The sequence below is a fragment of the Primulina tabacum genome, chromosome 10 (assembly GCF_025594145.1).
Source record: "Primulina tabacum isolate GXHZ01 chromosome 10, ASM2559414v2, whole genome shotgun sequence".
Classification (NCBI taxonomy): Eukaryota; Viridiplantae; Streptophyta; class Magnoliopsida; order Lamiales; family Gesneriaceae; genus Primulina; species Primulina tabacum.
This window is the reverse complement of record NC_134559.1, coordinates 4,303,986-4,321,257: the sequence shown is the minus strand read 5'-3', so window position 1 is coordinate 4,321,257 and position 17,272 is coordinate 4,303,986. Positions and strand designations below refer to the sequence as shown.

The 17,272-nt window shown below is 35.7% G+C and overlaps 4 protein-coding genes across 7 annotated transcripts; 2 read left to right on the top strand and 2 right to left on the bottom strand.

Annotated features, from left to right (window-relative positions):
* The first annotated feature begins 828 nt into the window (after window positions 1–828).
* On the top strand, window positions 829–6,098 carry LOC142505169 (protein TIC 62, chloroplastic). Its single transcript, XM_075618027.1, is given in 12 exon segments — window positions 829–1,123; window positions 2,554–2,671; window positions 2,764–2,836; window positions 2,919–2,961; window positions 3,139–3,315; window positions 3,898–3,979; window positions 4,111–4,183; window positions 4,465–4,575; window positions 4,797–4,949; window positions 5,296–5,408; window positions 5,825–5,863; window positions 5,865–6,098. Coding segments are annotated over 12 exon segments (1,392 nt in total). The 3' UTR covers window positions 5,980–6,098.
* A 1,447-nt stretch (window positions 6,099–7,545) lies between these two features.
* Window positions 7,546–12,337, top strand: LOC142504763 (putative E3 ubiquitin-protein ligase ARI2). 4 transcript variants are annotated; one of them, XM_075617562.1, is made up of 7 exons: window positions 7,546–7,894; window positions 8,419–8,450; window positions 8,799–9,078; window positions 9,298–9,778; window positions 10,765–11,313; window positions 11,384–11,547; window positions 11,952–12,337. In XM_075617562.1, the coding sequence occupies exons 1-6, from the start codon at window positions 7,795–7,797 to the stop codon at window positions 11,526–11,528; spliced, it is 1,587 nt and encodes a 528-aa protein (XP_075473677.1). In that variant the 5' UTR covers window positions 7,546–7,794; the 3' UTR covers window positions 11,529–11,547; window positions 11,952–12,337. The 4 variants fall into 4 exon arrangements, with proteins under 4 accessions (XP_075473677.1, XP_075473674.1, XP_075473676.1 ...); XM_075617559.1 differs by having other exon boundaries at window positions 7,547–7,894; window positions 11,384–11,508; XM_075617561.1 differs by having other exon boundaries at window positions 7,547–7,894; window positions 8,723–9,078; window positions 11,384–11,508.
* Window positions 12,338–12,901: 564 nt separating this feature from the next.
* Window positions 12,902–14,247, bottom strand: LOC142505719 (fasciclin-like arabinogalactan protein 21). The gene has a single exon (XM_075618823.1). The coding sequence runs from the start codon at window positions 14,232–14,234 to the stop codon at window positions 13,020–13,022; it is 1,215 nt and encodes a 404-aa protein (XP_075474938.1). The 5' UTR covers window positions 14,235–14,247; the 3' UTR covers window positions 12,902–13,019.
* A 1,194-nt stretch (window positions 14,248–15,441) lies between these two features.
* On the bottom strand, window positions 15,442–16,202 carry LOC142505657 (uncharacterized). Its single transcript, XM_075618738.1, has one exon. The coding sequence runs from the start codon at window positions 16,111–16,113 to the stop codon at window positions 15,613–15,615; it is 501 nt and encodes a 166-aa protein (XP_075474853.1). The 5' UTR covers window positions 16,114–16,202; the 3' UTR covers window positions 15,442–15,612.
* Between the last annotated feature and the right edge of the window lie 1,070 nt (window positions 16,203–17,272).

Sequence of the window (17,272 nt, the reverse complement as noted above, 5' to 3'; positions counted from 1 at the left end):
TCAGCTTTTTTAGGTAAAATTTAATGTCGTTACAGTTTGTTTCAAGTATTAATCTGAAATCAGAACTATTTTATTATAACTAAAATTCAGTTACTTTCGGTTTCATAGAAAATTAAAATAAAGTTATATTTGTATCTCTACTATATTAAAAACAAATAACGTACATAATATTAATTTTTCAAACTTTACATGTTTTAGCTAATCATAACATTGTTTCAACGTAGGATGGAACGCATATCTTCCAATTGGAAGTCATTTATGTCTCTTATATCATTAGGAGTGTTTTGACCACCCTCATGGATTCAATTTGCAAGCATAAGAAAATAGCTTTAGAACTATTTCTTTGAATTTATATAAATTTTTGCATTATATTTTTTGTGGTACAATTTCATATTCGGAATGAAATCTTGGGTTCGAGACCGTTGAAACCCAAAAAGAAAAAAAGAAAAAGGGATGTTAGTTGTCATATATCGGTTAGATAAAATCCCTGAGAGTTGCATATATGAACTTGGACAATCCTTCTCTCTTGAGCTAGCTTTTGGAGTTGAGTTAAGTTCAAGTTCCACCATGGTATCAGAGCTCAAGTTCTACAGTTGTGTGTTGGATTGTCCATAGTTGGGATATTCGTTCTGTCCATAATTAAGTCATTGTAAACTTCACGTTATGTTCATTCTTAGATGTGAGATGATATTTTAGTTGTCCTGTGGGTTAAATTTGCATATATGGACTTATACAATTTTGATACGGGGAAAAATGGTTCAAAATAATAACTGTACCTCTTTAAATGACAAGCTTCATCTTTGCAATTGTTGGTATCTGATTTTGTAAATGAAATATGTGGTCGCAATTTTTTTTGGCGTGGACCAATCAATAATAGGATCCAGGGAACCATCTGGGATATGGATATTACAAAGGCCATCACAGGATAATTTCAGCTATTTTCTCGCATTCATGGAGCTCCGTTCCCTGCAGTTTCCTTGTGCAGTCAGCTGCATCTCTCATGGCGGTTTTACAGATAAGCCATTTTTACATGGGCTCACCAATGTCAAGCTTCCGTTGGATTGCAGAAACTGCCCAAATAGCAGAAAGCTCCAATTCTTTTATTACAAAGCACGAATGTCAGGTATTCTCGTGATTCTTTGTGTGATTTAGTGCAACCCTTTTGAATTCATACCTGAATTGTGTGAAATGGGGGAATGTAGGGGGTAGAGTGAGGAGAATTCTGTTGAACCTCTGTTTCTTCTTGTTTGTTTTGAATTCCTTGTTTCTTTATTTCAACCAGGATGCGGGAATTCCGACGAGAAATGTTCTGGGATTCCTTGCACTAGCTTTATTTGATTATATGAGATTTAATGTGACCGCTCCTTTTTGGAATCTGATTGTAATCATGGTTTAGTGGAATCGCTGTGGTGACAGATGGAACATGAATGGATTGAATTCCATAGTTCCATTTTTGTAAAGAATTGAGCATGTGTCAGGAGAAAAACAGGCCGAACTGGTGTTATATTTGGCGGTATGTAATGTAAGTGTCCGAGTGTAGAAGACAGAATTGGTCAAAAAATAAAACAAAGCGAAAACGATCGGTATTTTTATAGACCATGATCAACCTTTTCTAAGCTTATAATGAAGGGCTTTATATTTTATATACTAACTTACATCGATTGATGTTATGATTAATACCTGTATTGATATTCTTCTAAAAAATTTATGAGTTGTTTAACCAAAAAAATATGGATTTGCCATGATGATTCCGTGATATAGCCAGTGGCTACCGCTACAGTTATGGTGGTGAACCGTGATTGTTAGGGTGACCCAACAACTTAGTTAAGGACAGCTTTTTTTGCTGGAATAGACTTCATTTTTTGAGGTCATCCATCCTAATTAGATCACCAGTAGAGAAAACATTAGTGGGTGTCGTGTGTGAATATATGACTTAAACATTAAGTTATTCATTTAAAAATTTCTCTAGTTGTTTCTTTGGGGATCTATAGTTAAAATACAATCTAGATTGATTAATGAACTGGTGCAATTTTCATTTTGGTAAAAAATACGGTCTTGATTTTTTAGTGGTTTCTGATGCATATGGTTTATCTTGCAAAAAAGAATTTGATTTTTTTTGGAATTCCTCATTAATTTGAAATTGTTGTTTCCCTATTGGGATATTCTTATTGCCTTGGGGTTTTATCATGTCTGTTTTTTAATATTCAGTGCAAAGAGAGTACATGTCAAATTTAAGGTAGAATGCATAGACAGTAAGTATGTGAACGATGATTATCTTAATAATGAAAGGAAAAACTATAATTTTTGGAAAATTTTGGGAGTACACTTTAGGTTACACTCAGACTTACATTTTTCATGAGAAATTACAAAAATATATTTGAATCCAATTTCATCTCTTTTATTTTTTTTCTCTGCTACCCTTTAGGAAAAATGTCAGTGTAACCTAAAGTATACATCTAGCATTGCTCATAATTTTTTACCTATCGTTCTCCCTGTTTGTCAATGACGTGTCTCCGGCCTTCTATTTACTGTACTACTATGCTCTTTTACAAGGCACCGTAAAACTAAAAGTTGAGGCACAAAATACTACGTCGAGTGATGCTGGTGGAAAGGATGAGAATCTCGTGTTTGTTGCTGGTGCCACTGGAAAAGTTGGATCTCGAACTGTGAGGTTCTCGTTTAACTTAATTAGTCGATGAGAAATCTTCTGGACTATGATGCTTAAAAACTGATTCGGTTACTAATATTGTTTTTCTCCTGCAGGGAGCTTTTAAAATTAGGATTTAAGGTTCAAGCTGGTGTTCGGAGTATTCAGAGAGCCGAATCACTATTGCAAGTATGAGTTCTGATACTTGCTTATTATTGAAATGGTGTTTCTCTTCTTTTATTCATGGTTATGATATTTTTCTTCTATTCAGAGTGTTCAGAACATGAAGTTCGACGATGTGGCTGGAGGCACTCGTAAGATAAAATGGGCTTTAGATTGTTAACATAAGATCGAGTTTGTAATGATATTGACATTTAATAGGATTTCTTGGCATTTCTATGTGTGATTATATGGGCTTGTTTGTTCTAGCAAGATTGATGTCTACATGTCAATTGGAAATTTTATTCATAGTTTTTTGGTCTTTAGTCCAGCTATAGATAGGCTTAAACTTGTGGTGTGTGACCTGGAGAAACGGGATCAGATTGAGCCAGCACTTGGAAATTCTTCGACTGTTATATGTTGCATCGGTGCAAGCGAAAAGGAGATTTCGGATATAACTGGACCATACCGAATTGACTTTCAGGCGACCAAAAACTTGATTGATGCAGGTAAGAAAATTTCTGGTTTAGGCTTTCCTAATTCGCTTTAACAGGGTTGAATAAGTTACCGTAAAATGCACCGTCATAAAATTCAACAAATATTCTTCATTTGTAGAACTGAAGTTTTTAACGAATGGAAGGATTACAAATGGTACAGTAGTTGAGATATAGTTATAGTCTAGTTGGTTGCTTAAATATAGTTATCTAGTTGGTTCTTGGTTGAGATCTATCTGTCCTATATAAAATTTTGTAGTCTATCAATCAAAAAGTTGCAATAAATGTTAGAAATTGCTTTTCCAAAGCTCAAGTGTGGGAGTTGGTCCTACAATTAATTTGTACTTTAACATACCCTTGCGTGTAAGTTGAATTCTGGGAGATATATGCATATTTGCAACTATTGGGGGTAAAGGCCCTGAAATAAGCTCGCAAGACCACAATGATGAAATATATATGGTTTTGCATGTGATCCTCTGACTTTGGTTTCATGTCATAAATTACTTTCCCACAAACTCGAGCCCATGGAAGGTGGGGCCCACCCAGAAATATTTTTATTATTGAACTATAAATGCCCACTCCCATTTTTGGTTGCAGCAACTTCTTCTAAGGTTAAGCATTTCATTTTGGTCACATCTCTGGGAACAAACAAAATTGGATTTCCTGCTGCTATCTTGAAGTAAGTCGAAGAGTTCCCCATTATGAATTGTTCAAATCACCTTAGGCTGTGAAGTGTCAACAAGAAAGCTGCAAGTCTCTAGTCTTTGATTCTTTTCTGATTTATGATTGTCATACGCATCTCCAAAAAAGTTTGTTTTGGGGAGTCCTAATTTGGAAGAGGAAAGCAGAGGAAGCACTTCTTGCCAGCGGTCTTTCATACACGGTGAGAGTCGTTCGGACCATACCATTGTGTAGAGTATAGCAATAATTGTTTTGCTGTCTTGTGTTGTTTCTTATGAGTTATGTGGTGCGTCGATCAAATTTTAGTGATTGAAGTATTGTATGGATTAAAAATTTTGAGTTTAGCTAATGTTGACAAGTATGATTTTTCGTTACGACAAGAAGTGTTCAATCCTATGCATAAACTATTGACATGTGTGAAGTAGGGTATATAATATCCTGATACAAACAATTTTCATTCTCATACTCGAACACCTATTGCAGATAGTGAGACCTGGAGGAATGGAGCGGCCTACCGATTCTTTCAAAGAAACACATAATATTACCTTGTCGGAGGAGGATACTCTATTTGGTGGATTGGTGTCAAATCTGCAGGTTCTCTTCCTTGTTCACGCATAACAAATTTTTGGGGGAGCGTTGGAGAAGCCATACTAGCTTGACTTGAGCCTTTTGTAGGTTCAGAGTCAGGTTAATCATTCAATCAATATGATATCCTTTTACAAACGAGAGTTTTTCAAGAAAAAGTAACATTGATAACTGTTTTTAGTTTTTTCCTAATTAACTCAGAATTAAATAATTATTTTTATGAACACCAGGTAGCAGAACTACTGGCATTCATGGCCAAAAATCGCAGCCTTTCATCCTTCAAAATCGTTGAAGTAATTGCAGAAACTTCAGCTCCTTTGACTCCCTTGGGAGAACTCCTTCAAAAGATACCATCTCGGCGTGCTGAAGTTTATGCTTCCAGGGTAAAATTCAGTCAAATGCATATTGAAAGTAAATATCATTTATTTATATCCCTTCTTAGCATTTTAAGTGTCTTAATACCCATGAATGTGTTTCATGTATTCAAGCATACTGCCCTTTCTTCTCTGAGAGTTTAGATGCACCATGCCACAAGACTTGTTTAAAATTGGTTTGCGTAGATTTATGCACCGGAACAGCAAGAAATGCATATGTAATCAATAGAATATACCACAGAGCTTGCTGGTACTTTGAAATTTTTTTTTTTTTGTGCATGCCAATCCAGGAAATTTATGAAATTTTTCCCATACTTGTTCTTGGTTGATGCTGAAAGTTCTATCTCGGCTTTAGGTGTCGGATAATGCAAACACCCCCACACCACCCGTTTCAAAAAGTAGTTCCCCAAAGAAAGATCCCGAACCGGTGAAGTCAACTGCTACAAGGCCTCTTTCTCCATACACAGCGTGAGTCCAGTTTGCTCCATATTAAGTTAACGATCGATTTTGCTTTGAAATATCAAATTTCGAAGGATGACTTAGTATGAGTTCGGTTACATGAACACTTATTTTGAAAAACACTTTAGTATGTTAGTTCCCTAAAATATTTTTTTTAAAGCATCAACAACTTTATGTTATTCAGCTTAAGTAAATTTTTTTTATTACTTTCTAAAGAGAAGTTGAAGTTGTTGCCTTGAACGAATTCTTTAGCTTCTTGCTTTTGATTTTTTAAGCACTCTCAACCAGACATCACATTTTTTAAGCAAAGCTTGTGAAAGAGATTTTTCAGAAAACTTCTCTAATCCAAACAAAAACTTGTTATCTGCTCTTGAAGGCTGAAAATTTTTACAGACTATCATCCACTTCTGAATTTTATTTCTCAGATATGACGACCTCAAACCCCCTACATCGCCATCTCCAAGTGCCAACTTTGTCAAACTACAATAAACCTGAGAATCCAGTTGATATCAAGAAATATTCAGAATCAAAAGGTGGACCGGATCCCTCTCATCTGTCAAAAATTGCAGTACATTTCTAGGTCCTTGGAAATATGTTTTTGTCTGAAACATTGTACACTGTTGCGTTGAGGTCCTGAGGATTCTATAAAATGTTTAATATTAATTTTTAAAAATGAGATTGGCATTCTATAAAATTTAATACACAGGCATCTGTTTATCCTATTAAGTGAGATTGGCATTCTATAAAATGTTTGATATTAATTTCTAAAAAAAATTCTACAACCATAAATTTATTAAAATTTTAAAAAGAAAAACCATATCAATTTTATATATGAACTCCAAGGTTTAATCAAATATTTTCTATATTTAAATGATCATATTACTCTTAATAAAAAAAATTCAAACCATCGTATATTAAAAATAGCTAACATTTATCGTATTTAAATTAATTTTCTAAATAATTATTATAGACTCTTATAAAAATCATCTCCAAAGTTTTAAAATAGTATAATATCTAAAGTAACACTAAAATATTTTAATATAAATGTACTTAGCACATAACAGAATAACACATATTATATCAACTCAATCAACTTATGAAAAATATTGTTTTTTTTATTTTAAAATTATTATTTTTCATTATATGTATAGATCGGTTCGACCCATCTATAGATCTATAAAATATCTCACAAGATACATATTCTTTATCAATCAATTGCTTAAATATTCATCCTCCAACATCCTATTTAGTGAGGAAAAAAGATAAATCGTGATAGTAAGTTTTTTGCGAAACTGTCTCAAAAATATATATTTATGAGATAAATCGACTTGATCCATATTTAGAGTGAAATAAATACATATAACACAATCAAACCGATATATCTAACAAAATTGACTGATTTTAAATTCTTATCAAATCAAGTCAACCATATCTTTATTTGAATATGATAAACAAAATATTGTCAAATTCAATGTTATTCGAAAAGTTCAGTATCTCATTGTCAAATATAAGATAAGCATTTTTAATTAAACTTATTTCGATTAATATTAATAATTACTTTAACATAAATTAGATAATATCTCTGATTTTTCCACATAAAGATTTTAATATGTCAATATGTACGATTAGAACTAATCATTATATAATAATCATATGATTAAAAATTAAAAGTTTTAAATTTTATTTGTAAGTTATGTTTGGACATGAAATTTGGAAAACACAGTTTTGGTCATATTTCAATATTGGTTATATGTTTTATTAAAATTCAATTTTAATTTTTTTAAAAAAATTCAATTTTAGTTGTGTATTTTTTTTTATGATAGACTATCTTAATCTATTTTTATTGAAAGTGTTAATTATACGTGTCAACACCATATTGAAATCAAATAATTGATACATATGTGATATATGTGTGACGGCAAATTTTTTTTATAAAAATTACAAAAATAACATATTGAAATTTGAGAAATAATACCAAAATCGAAAAAAAAAGATAAAAATTTGTGTGAGATGGTGTCACGGGTCGTCTTATTTGTGTCATTTATGAAAAAAGTATTATTTTTTATGCTAAAAATATTATTTTTTACCTACTCAAGAAAAAAACAATAAATTGTATTTTTCCCCGAAATATTTTAACGCAAATGGCAATTTTCCGGCGGAGTAAAAAGTGGTTTTGCAAAAACTGAGGTCGTTGGAAGCTCTATACTCACCAATAAACCCTCTCCCCCAACATCGGGAATTTATCGGGCAGTTTCGCTCGTCTACCGATTGCGGAGCCGATAACAGTTGTCAAATCAACGGCGATCAATATTGGCATCCGATTGTTTTGTCGATTGATGCACTTGAATATAATAATACAGTTGCATAGAGAGGTATTGGGTGTGGGTTTATTGAGATGGAGGATTCTGTGAGTGGCAGCGAAGAATCGTTGGACGGGATTGAGAATGAAGATTCCGATGCTCAGTGTGCTTCATCAAAAGCTTCGTCTTGCAAGGAATGCATTTAGATTTTATTTTTATTTGTGTGTGTACTATTATGTGAATAATGTTTCGTCTTCTTTAAGTTTTCAAGTTGGAATGGTCTGGACTTTGGAGCTGGCGCTGTTTTATCAGCTTCTAGTTGAATTATTTGCTTTGTCGGGAATGTCAATTAATTTCATTTGAAGTAAAAATATGGGGGGGATTTTTTCGTAATTAGAGCGAAGGCGGTACTTCATTCTTCTTGATGATATTCTGTGCTTTTAAAGAGAGAATCTCGAGTGTTCTTCTTTTCTTGGAAAATTGGGTTTTGTTTATTTATCCTCGGCGTTAAGTCCAGTTGAATCGCCTTGATGTGGTTTGGTTTATCATTTCATGGAGATGGGAGTCCATTCTTATTTCTGGCCGTGCTTTTTCACGTTTCAGCCCTGCAGGGTCCTTTTAATTAAACGAAAAGTGGATTTCTACAGTGGAATGAATATTATCTTGTTGGTATAATGGTTGAGACGTGTTTACTGATTTTTTTTTGTGCCTTTGGCAGGTAATCACGAAAGAGTCTCTCTTGGCAGCACAGGTATATTGTTGTTTCTTTTCTTTTGTGTGCACACTGGGTATACTTTGTCATTTTTTATCTTCTGCCTGACTATTTTTATGCTTCACAGTTTCTTTTTATACTCAATTATTCACCTTCCATGCCCCTAAGCATATTGATTTGGGTGAATTTTTTACTGATTTTAAAATGCAAACAGCAAACCGCAAATGTAATTCGTCATTTTAAGAGTTAGACAAGTGACTTATCAAATATGAGATGGAGATGTGCTCAGTGTGGTTTCTTAATCCTGTAAGGTCAAATTAGAAGAACAAATTGGTGGCGTATATGTCATGCTGACCTGAAGAATGAGGTTGTTTTTCATCCATGCAGAGGGAAGATTTGCAAAGAGTAATGGACTTAATATCACTAAGAGAACAGCATGCCAGAACTCTTCTCATTCATCATCGTTGGGACGTCGAGAAATTGATTGCAGTGTATGTTGAAAAGGGAAAAGCTTTCTTGTTTTCTGAAGCAGGTGTCACTGCAGACAAATTTGCCGACCTTGATCCACTTGAGCCTTCCTTAGCAATGACGTGTGATATATGTACGGATGATGTCCTTGCACAAGAGGTAACCACAATGGACTGCGGGCATTGCTTTTGTGACAATTGTAAGCACCCATTCCTTTTATTGGGTTATGTTCAAGGGCAGTCTGTATTGGGTAAAATGACATCCTGTAATAGTTCCTGCTATTCCTCTGTACAGTGATGTAGTTAGTTTTGTGTTTTTCAGTGCCTCGTTTTCCAGCTTTTCGGTTTTTTTAAATTTACATGTGCTCAGGATAGTAAATTGTTGAAACATTTAGTATTTTAGTATTTGAATTTTTCAGGTTGGACGGAGCATTTTGTTGTGAAAATAAATGATGGGCAGAGCAAACGGATCAAGTGTATGGCCCATAAATGCAACGCTATCTGTGATGAAGCTATTGTCAGAAAACTAGTTAGCATCAAACACCCTGATTTGGCTGAGAAATTTGAGAGATTTCTCCTTGAGTCATACATTGAAGACAATAAAATGGTGAAATGGTGTCCCAGCACACCACATTGTGGGAATGCAATACGGGTAGAAAATGATGAATTTTGTGAGGTTGAATGCTCTTGTGGTTCACAATTTTGTTTCAGTTGCTTATCAGAAGCACATTCCCCTTGCTCATGCTTGATGTGGGAACTATGGACAAAGAAATGCCGAGATGAATCTGAGACAGTTAATTGGATTTCTGTACATACCAAGCCATGTCCTAAGTGTCACAAACCTGTTGAGAAGAATGGTGGGTGTAATTTAGTTTGTTGTATATGCGGGCAAGCATTTTGGTAAGAGTTCTTGCTAAATTTCCTTCCTCGTGTATGCTACTTAATGTATATTGACACAATAGCATGTCATGCTGCTGAGAAATGTTTCTTTATCAATTTCGCTTTTGTCTTATGATTAGACAGTCTCACCCCTCCTTTTTTTGGGGTACACGCAGTGTGGAAATTAGATTCCATTCTTATGTCACCTATTCATTTTTACTTTTTGTTTGGCAAGTTTAGGAAATCTCCTTGTTTTCCTTCTTTTCTTTTATTCTTTTAGCTTATCTGGAGCAAGTAGAAGAGCTACACAGCAACTAATTACGATGGCACATTTCCATGATGACCAATTTAGCATTTTTTTATCCGGACTCAGCTTAAAATTTGCTAATCTGAAGGGTCAATGAACGTGAAGCATATTTTAAGAGGGGGTTTAATAAATTCCAAGTTGTGGCACGTGGCAATGATGATGCTTTCTATTTTTATGTGTTTTACTTCATTGATGGAAAGCAGTATCCTGCATTTGGTTTTTTGTATTGGAAAAGCTCTGGTGGTAGTGTGTAAACAAGATAAACACTGATATTTGGCATATATTAGGCTGGACAGAGGTTTTTTGGAGGTTTGATATTGCAAATAACACATTCTTTTTGGTAAGTTACATATAAGACATTGTCGCCTATGAGCTTCCTAACTTAGTTTTGTGACACCGTTACCTTTGACTTTCACGTTTGTACCTTTATGTAATTTGTTTCTGACAAGACTTTCAAACTCCATGACTATGACTTGGAGAATTGTCTTGGCAGATATTCTTGCCTGTTTGCAGCTTAATAGAAGATGTTTTGTGTGCATAAGGTCCCCCAGAATATCTAATTTCGTGCCATAATTTTCTATTGTTTACATAGGAATAATGCCATTAACTTTCGCAGGCTTGTTGGTTAGTTAATCTAATTTTTTTTTCTTGTGAAAATGCTACCATTACACGTTGTGGCTTACCCTTGTGCTTTCTACAGTTGGCTGTGTGGTGAAGCTACAGGCCGAGAGCATACATGGTCCCATATTGCTAATCACAGCTGTGGGCGATATAAAGAAGATAATGAGAAAAATGCTGAGTGTGCAAAGCGAGATCTTTACAGATACATGCATTATCATAATCGCTATAAAGCTCATACGGACTCCTTTAAGCAGGAATCTCGACTGAGTGATACTATAAATGAAAAAATATCAACTTTGGAAGCAAAGGATTCCAAACTAAGAGATTTCACCTGGGTTGCAAATGGGCTTCACAGGCTCTTTCGATCAAGAAGGTCTCTTTCATATTCATATCCATTTGCATTCTACATGTTTGGTGATGACTTATTTACGGATGAAATGACCAATGAGGAAAGGGAAATTAAAAAGAATTTGTTCGAGGACCAGCAACAGCAGCTCGAGTCAAATGTTGAGAAACTATCGAAACTTCTTGAGGAGCCATTTGATGAGTATTCTGAAAAACGAGTGATGCGTATAAGGATGCAAATCATTAATCTCTCAGCAATTACTGATAACCTCTGCCAAAAGATGTAGGTATTGTAGACTGCTGCCTAAATTTCACGAGAAATATTGAAGCTTACTCTCTCCCTTATCTTGCAGGTATGAATGTATTGAGAATGATTTGTTGGGTTCTCTTCAATTCACTACTCACAACATAGCTCCATACCAGTCAAAAGGCATTGAGAAGGCTGAAGAGCTGACAGTTGTATCAAGTGCTCGAGCAGGTGGATACAATAATCGTTAAACTGTGGATCACCTGGATGGTAAAAATGATGGGAACTTGCTTGGGATTAATGTCTGAGGAAACACTGGAAAGAATTTATAGTACTATGTTGAGTGAGAGATCCTTACAGTAAATACTGTTAACTGCCAAATGAGTGTCCCAAAATAATTTTCGTTTAAAGGATACTAGGTAAAAAAAGGCGAACCTCAAGAATTCACCCTAGTAGCGATAATCAATATCACAAACAATGATCTCGCATATGTGTGTGTGTGTGTGTCACAAACAATGGTTATATATCTGTCACGTTGTTCTGTTGTGACCTTTTGATGTAGCTTTCAACACACCTGTTGGTGAAGTGTTATTAATTTTTATGATTTCCTGCGAGTGTCCAAATTAATTGCAGTGCTTGCTGTTGACAGTCGGACACTTTCCGTTGTTTTTCAGGAGACGTACTAGAAGCAGGGCGAGCAACCGCGTCTGGGACTTCAAACAAGAGAAAAAAGCTGTCATGTAAGCGGGCTAGAAAAGGAAGTTCTGGAGGCAGTGTGTTTGATCTAAACTTGCCTGCGGAGTTTCATCGAGGAAGTTGATCACTAAAAGTGACCATCTTTCCCAAAGAAATTTGATGACAAATGGATAGGCGAACTGTTTTTTTTTTTTTTTTTTTGGGGTCAAGAATTCGGCAGTCTTTTATGGAATAAATTTCTCGATCTCGAGCTTGTACCAAACTTGATGGGATTAGGCTCTCATGTTGGGTGTGGATAGTTTATTCTATGATTATTGTTCATAGAAAGAAGGTTTAGATCTAGATCTCTCAGTTTTTCTGTTCATTTTATCCAATGGTGGTAGGTTTCTTCCCCAACACCCCGTCTGGCCGTCTGGGTTTTTTTTTTTTCAGTTCGTCCTTCAAAGATCGGAGAGGAAAACTAGCTTAAGGATGTATAGTCTTGCACAATTGGGGTTTAATTTTTTTTATATTAGGTGAATTAATTGGCATATAGCTTATTCGAACTATCTAACATGAAGCAGATTTTTTTTTTTTTTGGCTCTGAATATTTTCATCCCTTGCAACTATTCAATTGTGGATGGTTTGATAATAATATATACCCATAGTACACTTAAATTTTTTATGTACAAGTCTGAAACTATTGATGATAATGTACTAACCAAATTTTTATTATTAAAATATTTATATAATATATAATTTAAATATGATACATATATAATATATACAATTAATTATAATCATGTCTATAAATATAGATATATCAAATTATTGTATCTTATTTTCTTATTATTTATATATAAAACGTCGATATACCGTAATTCATCAAATATCAAAATTTTAAATCTGAGAGGAGTTCTCTCATCAACAATCAATTAGAACAATCCCACCCCGTCTAAAAAAAATATCGGTGCAGAGAGATATTAACAAGACATTTATTTCTAACCACTTCAACCGTTTGATGAAGCTACAAGCACTCAAAGATTCAGTGAATTAACGGCCTGATGTCAAAGACCGCGATCGTGATCTTGGACATCCGCCGTCGATTGAAGACCACCCCGCCCCTGGCCATCGATCACACAGATTCCACCATTCCAATCCAATCGACCGCATCTCGATCGTTGGATCTCTGCATCCCTCTCCGCCTCTTGATATTGTTGCACGCGCGGGAAAGGAGAAGAGATACCATGGATTACCATCTTAACATTGTGCATCAGATCAATGGTCACGAGCTTCATGTGGTTTATCTTCATTGGAGTCAAAGTTCCTCCGCCACCAGCGGTGGTCACAACCAGATCCTGTCCGGCTTCCATCGTCGGCAACGATGTTTTCAGGCGTAAAGTCACCAGATCCGCCGCCGTAAGCCTCTTGTTCGGTACCACATGATGTAAAAAATTCGACAAGTAGATGCTGCCTTCGCCGGTGAAAATGGAGGTATCGTCGACCGCGAAGACGGTCATGGCCTTCAGCTCAACAAGCTCCGCGTACCTGAATCGGAGAGCCATAGAAACGACTCCGTACCCTATGGTCTGCAGGCGGAGAATAGCGTCCTTTAACATGAGCGGCATTAGAGAGGGAGACGGAGACGATGCTAACGTAGGGAGCGAGGGGAAAGGGAAGGAGAGCGACGTCGTGAGTTCTACGTTGCATGAGAGTGGAGAGAGGTGGGAGACGAAGCCTTGGAGACCGTGGACGAGGACTGTTCCGTCGTTGAATAAGTCGGGCCGCGCGATCTCCACGCCGTTTACGTACACCTTGTTCTTGTTATGTTCTGCGGTTGCGGCAGTGGTGATGGTGAGGCAGCGATGGGGGGCTAGGGTTTCGATTTTGGTACCGAAGACCAGGGATTGGAGGAATTGCAGCGGGTAGAGGCCTGGTAGGGAGAATTCTCGAATGAGGAGGTGGAGAGAGCAGGTAGGGCAGGTGGAGACGGCGGCATCAGAGGGAGCGAAGATGGTGATAGGACTGGAGGCGGAGAGATTGGCGGTGGAGAGTTTCTGGAAGCCGAGTGTGGAGAGTAAGATGGCCAAGATGGAAGGAGTTACCTCTTGGATTAAAGGTGGGGCTGCGGCGGCGGAGATGAAAATGGATATGAGGATGAGAAGTAGGAGGAGGAGGAGCTGGAATCGGAGAGGAATCGCCATTAATGGAGCTGAGTACAGGTTGCAGAGTGTGAATTGGGCGGGAACACCATTTTCAGGGGGAAGTTTGTTGGTTATCATTGGACGGTTTTGCCCTCGGGATCTTTGAACAATAAAATCGAAATTACGACCATAATTATAAATTTATTATGATCACTTTTAAAAATTTAGAGAAAAGGTGTAGACATGGCTTAAATAAGTTAATTGAAATATATTCAAAATTTAGATCTTTGTCGAGCGAAATTGAGACTAGACTAGATTTGCACAACCTTCTTAATAATATCCATAAATAAACTACTTGTTTTTTTTTTTTTTTTGGTCATAGATTATCAATATTACTATATGTAATCTCCTTCGCCCACACGAGAGACTTCTATTTATTGAAAGTACGATCTTGGACAAGCCCCCTTCTCATGAATTAGGAAAAAAAAATATGTTCTACTATAAGGTCTCTAAACTCTTCCATCAGAGAATGAGATAATTAATCTTTTGCATATTGCTTTTCTTTATCTATTAAGATTTTTAGTCAGTTGTCCGCTGTGATTTAGTTGAATTCATAGATAATTAATCTTTTCCATACTGCTTTTCTGATTTTTAGTAAGTTGTCCGCTGTGATTTAGTTGAATTCATAAATAACAGGGGTGAGCAACATAGTCAATTCAATCTATCTTGATGGAATTTTTTGTTTCTATTGAGTAGTATAGAAGGGATTTTTCTGAGACCGAGGGCTTGACCCAATGGTCTCATAGGATTTCCCTATCTATTAACTCAAGTTCGAGTCTTTCCCATCCCTAAGATTAGGATATTTTTTTAAAAAAAAGATATTTTTCTGGGTACATTATAAATGTTGGTACTCCTGTGCATTTTTCCATATGAATCATAATAAATATGTTTTTGAAACATTAATCTCTTCCAAATTCAAAACGGACAACTTGGCAAGTTGGTCCTCGTATTTTACTAATTATTAATTAATTTTAGCAGCATTGGTCATTGTATTAAGATTTTTAAAAAAAATAATAAAAGCTTTACTTCTCAGAGAAAAAAGTTTTAAATTCTTAATAACGTATAAAGAATCGGTCTGAATTTGAACAAAAACTGTATTATATATTTTAATTAAAACATCTATATTATTATAATTGCCAAGCTTTATATCGAGCTCCCAAACTAAACCAGCTGTTTTTCCTACTTGTCATTCGAAACAAACTCATAAAACTTTCAAGAAAAATTATGAGATGTCAATTCATAACATTAATTAGTAACGAAAAGCCTCAAAACTTACTTCATACTTCTTCGTCAATTATATACATATACACGTTTCGGACAATCCCCAGCTGGATTTGGTATCAAACTTCAGACTTTGGTGGGAATTAATCCTGTCTCGGATTCACTCGGTTTCTGGTAGGTATAGTATGGGGGTGTGCATGGGGTCTATTCTATAATGCTAAAAACTTCAGAGTTTTCACAATTCTTCGACTATCACGCTCAACTTGGGGAGAAACTTACCTCCCTTGAAACGGCCACAACCTCGGCCTCGGCCTCCGTCCGCCACCAAGAACGGCCTCTCCTTGTCATTTAACACAACCATCGCATGATCAACCCTTTTAAATGCATAGCAACTACAGCTAATTACAGCATCGTCACCACCAGCTAGAGCCAAGCTCGCCTTCACTGCCAAAGCTGCCATGTCCTCCGCCTGCATACGATGCTTCCGCCACCTCGATGGTAGCTCGAAGTACACCTCCCCTGGCCGCAACTCCTCGTCTCCGCCCACAGCAACGAATGCTTCTCCGATTTCCATATCGTTGGAACTGCATATGAATCTATCGAGATAATTAACAGCACCATGTTGCATCAAAGTCGAAACCTTAACCGGGTACGAGAATTCTTGAAGCTGTCCGTTGGAAAGAATCAGTTTCGCCGTTGCAGCAGACCTGGATTCACAGGACCTACAGTTTCCCATTTTTTTTAAAATATTATTATGAATGAATAAAATCGGAGTTGTTATGTATAGAATATTCAAATCTTTCCCGAATGCAGAATTTATAGAAGGCGATTTTCGGTTACTGCATACAGTTTGTGGAGGTCAAAATAAGTTTGGTCGCAAAAATCAAACTTAATAATACTAAATCAATGCCTGTAATCACGACCCCACTGGTTATAGAATTAATGGTGCATGGACAATTAGAAATAGTAACGCTTGATAATTAGATAGATATGTGGCGGACAGACAATACCAACACGCGTCTGGCATTTACAAAGATTTAGAGGAAAATCATTATCGGATGGTAGGGACGCGATCATATATATTTCAAATATTTCAATTTCAATCATTTTTTCCACGAGGATGCTGATACGACACAACAAATGTCAGCGCCACTTCGATTAACTCCTTGCCAACAGTATTGCATCAGCGTCATATCAAAGTCACGTAAGAAAAAAGACTAAAATAAAAAAAAGTAAAAAAATTGCATTTTAAAATTGAAATACAATTTTGATGACCATGAACAAAATAAATAACCAAAATTGCAATGTTCCCTAAAAATATTCTTAATAGTATTTTCCATGAAAGGAGAAATTAAACATATTGAAATAGACTGTCATTTCATTTGGAATAAGTCTAATGAAGGGTTTAATCAGGTTTGTGCAAATCCGATCTCAACGTCATATCACATCACGGATATCTTCGCTAAACCACTTTTCGCATTTTCACATTATTTTTCAAGATAGTCGTGCATGATATTCAACCATACATCATCCTTGAGAATAGAGTTTTAATAATTACAATTACTAAGATTGGTGGATTGGTTAAGGAATAAGGACAGTTAACAATTAATTAGTTAGCAAGGAGGGTTAGCTGTGTAAAATTAGTTTGCTTTGATTTTCAAAGTCTGATTTCATACTATCATCGATCAAGTAGAAAAATCTGGTTTGTGATTAGTATGATTCATTGACATTGGGTGGAATGTGTGCTTCGTTGACTCAGTGTTTGATTATTTTGAAAAAAAATTAAGTGAACAAATAATTCTCCCATTCAAAAGTTCTTATTTACTAAATATTTTTCCCCGACATTACGGGATTGCTAGAAGGTAAAAACTTGTGTGAGACGGTCTCACGAGTTG

Bases quoted from the DNA above. Each gene is read 5' to 3' on its own strand.
- LOC142505719 (XM_075618823.1), bottom strand. From the start codon at position 14,234: ATGATAACCAACAAACTTCCCCCTGAAAATGGTGTTCCCGCCCAATTC.
- LOC142505657 (XM_075618738.1), bottom strand. From the start codon at position 16,113: ATGGGAAACTGTAGGTCCTGTGAATCCAGGTCTGCTGCAACGGCGAAA.
- LOC142504763 (XM_075617559.1), top strand. From the start codon at position 7,795: ATGGAGGATTCTGTGAGTGGCAGCGAAGAATCGTTGGACGGGATTGAG. The intron at 9,779-10,764 runs GTAAGAGTTCTT...TGCTTTCTACAG, and splicing joins ATATGCGGGCAAGCATTTTG to TTGGCTGTGTGGTGAAGCTA. The intron at 11,314-11,383 runs GTAGGTATTGTA...CTTATCTTGCAG, and splicing joins GATAACCTCTGCCAAAAGAT to GTATGAATGTATTGAGAATG.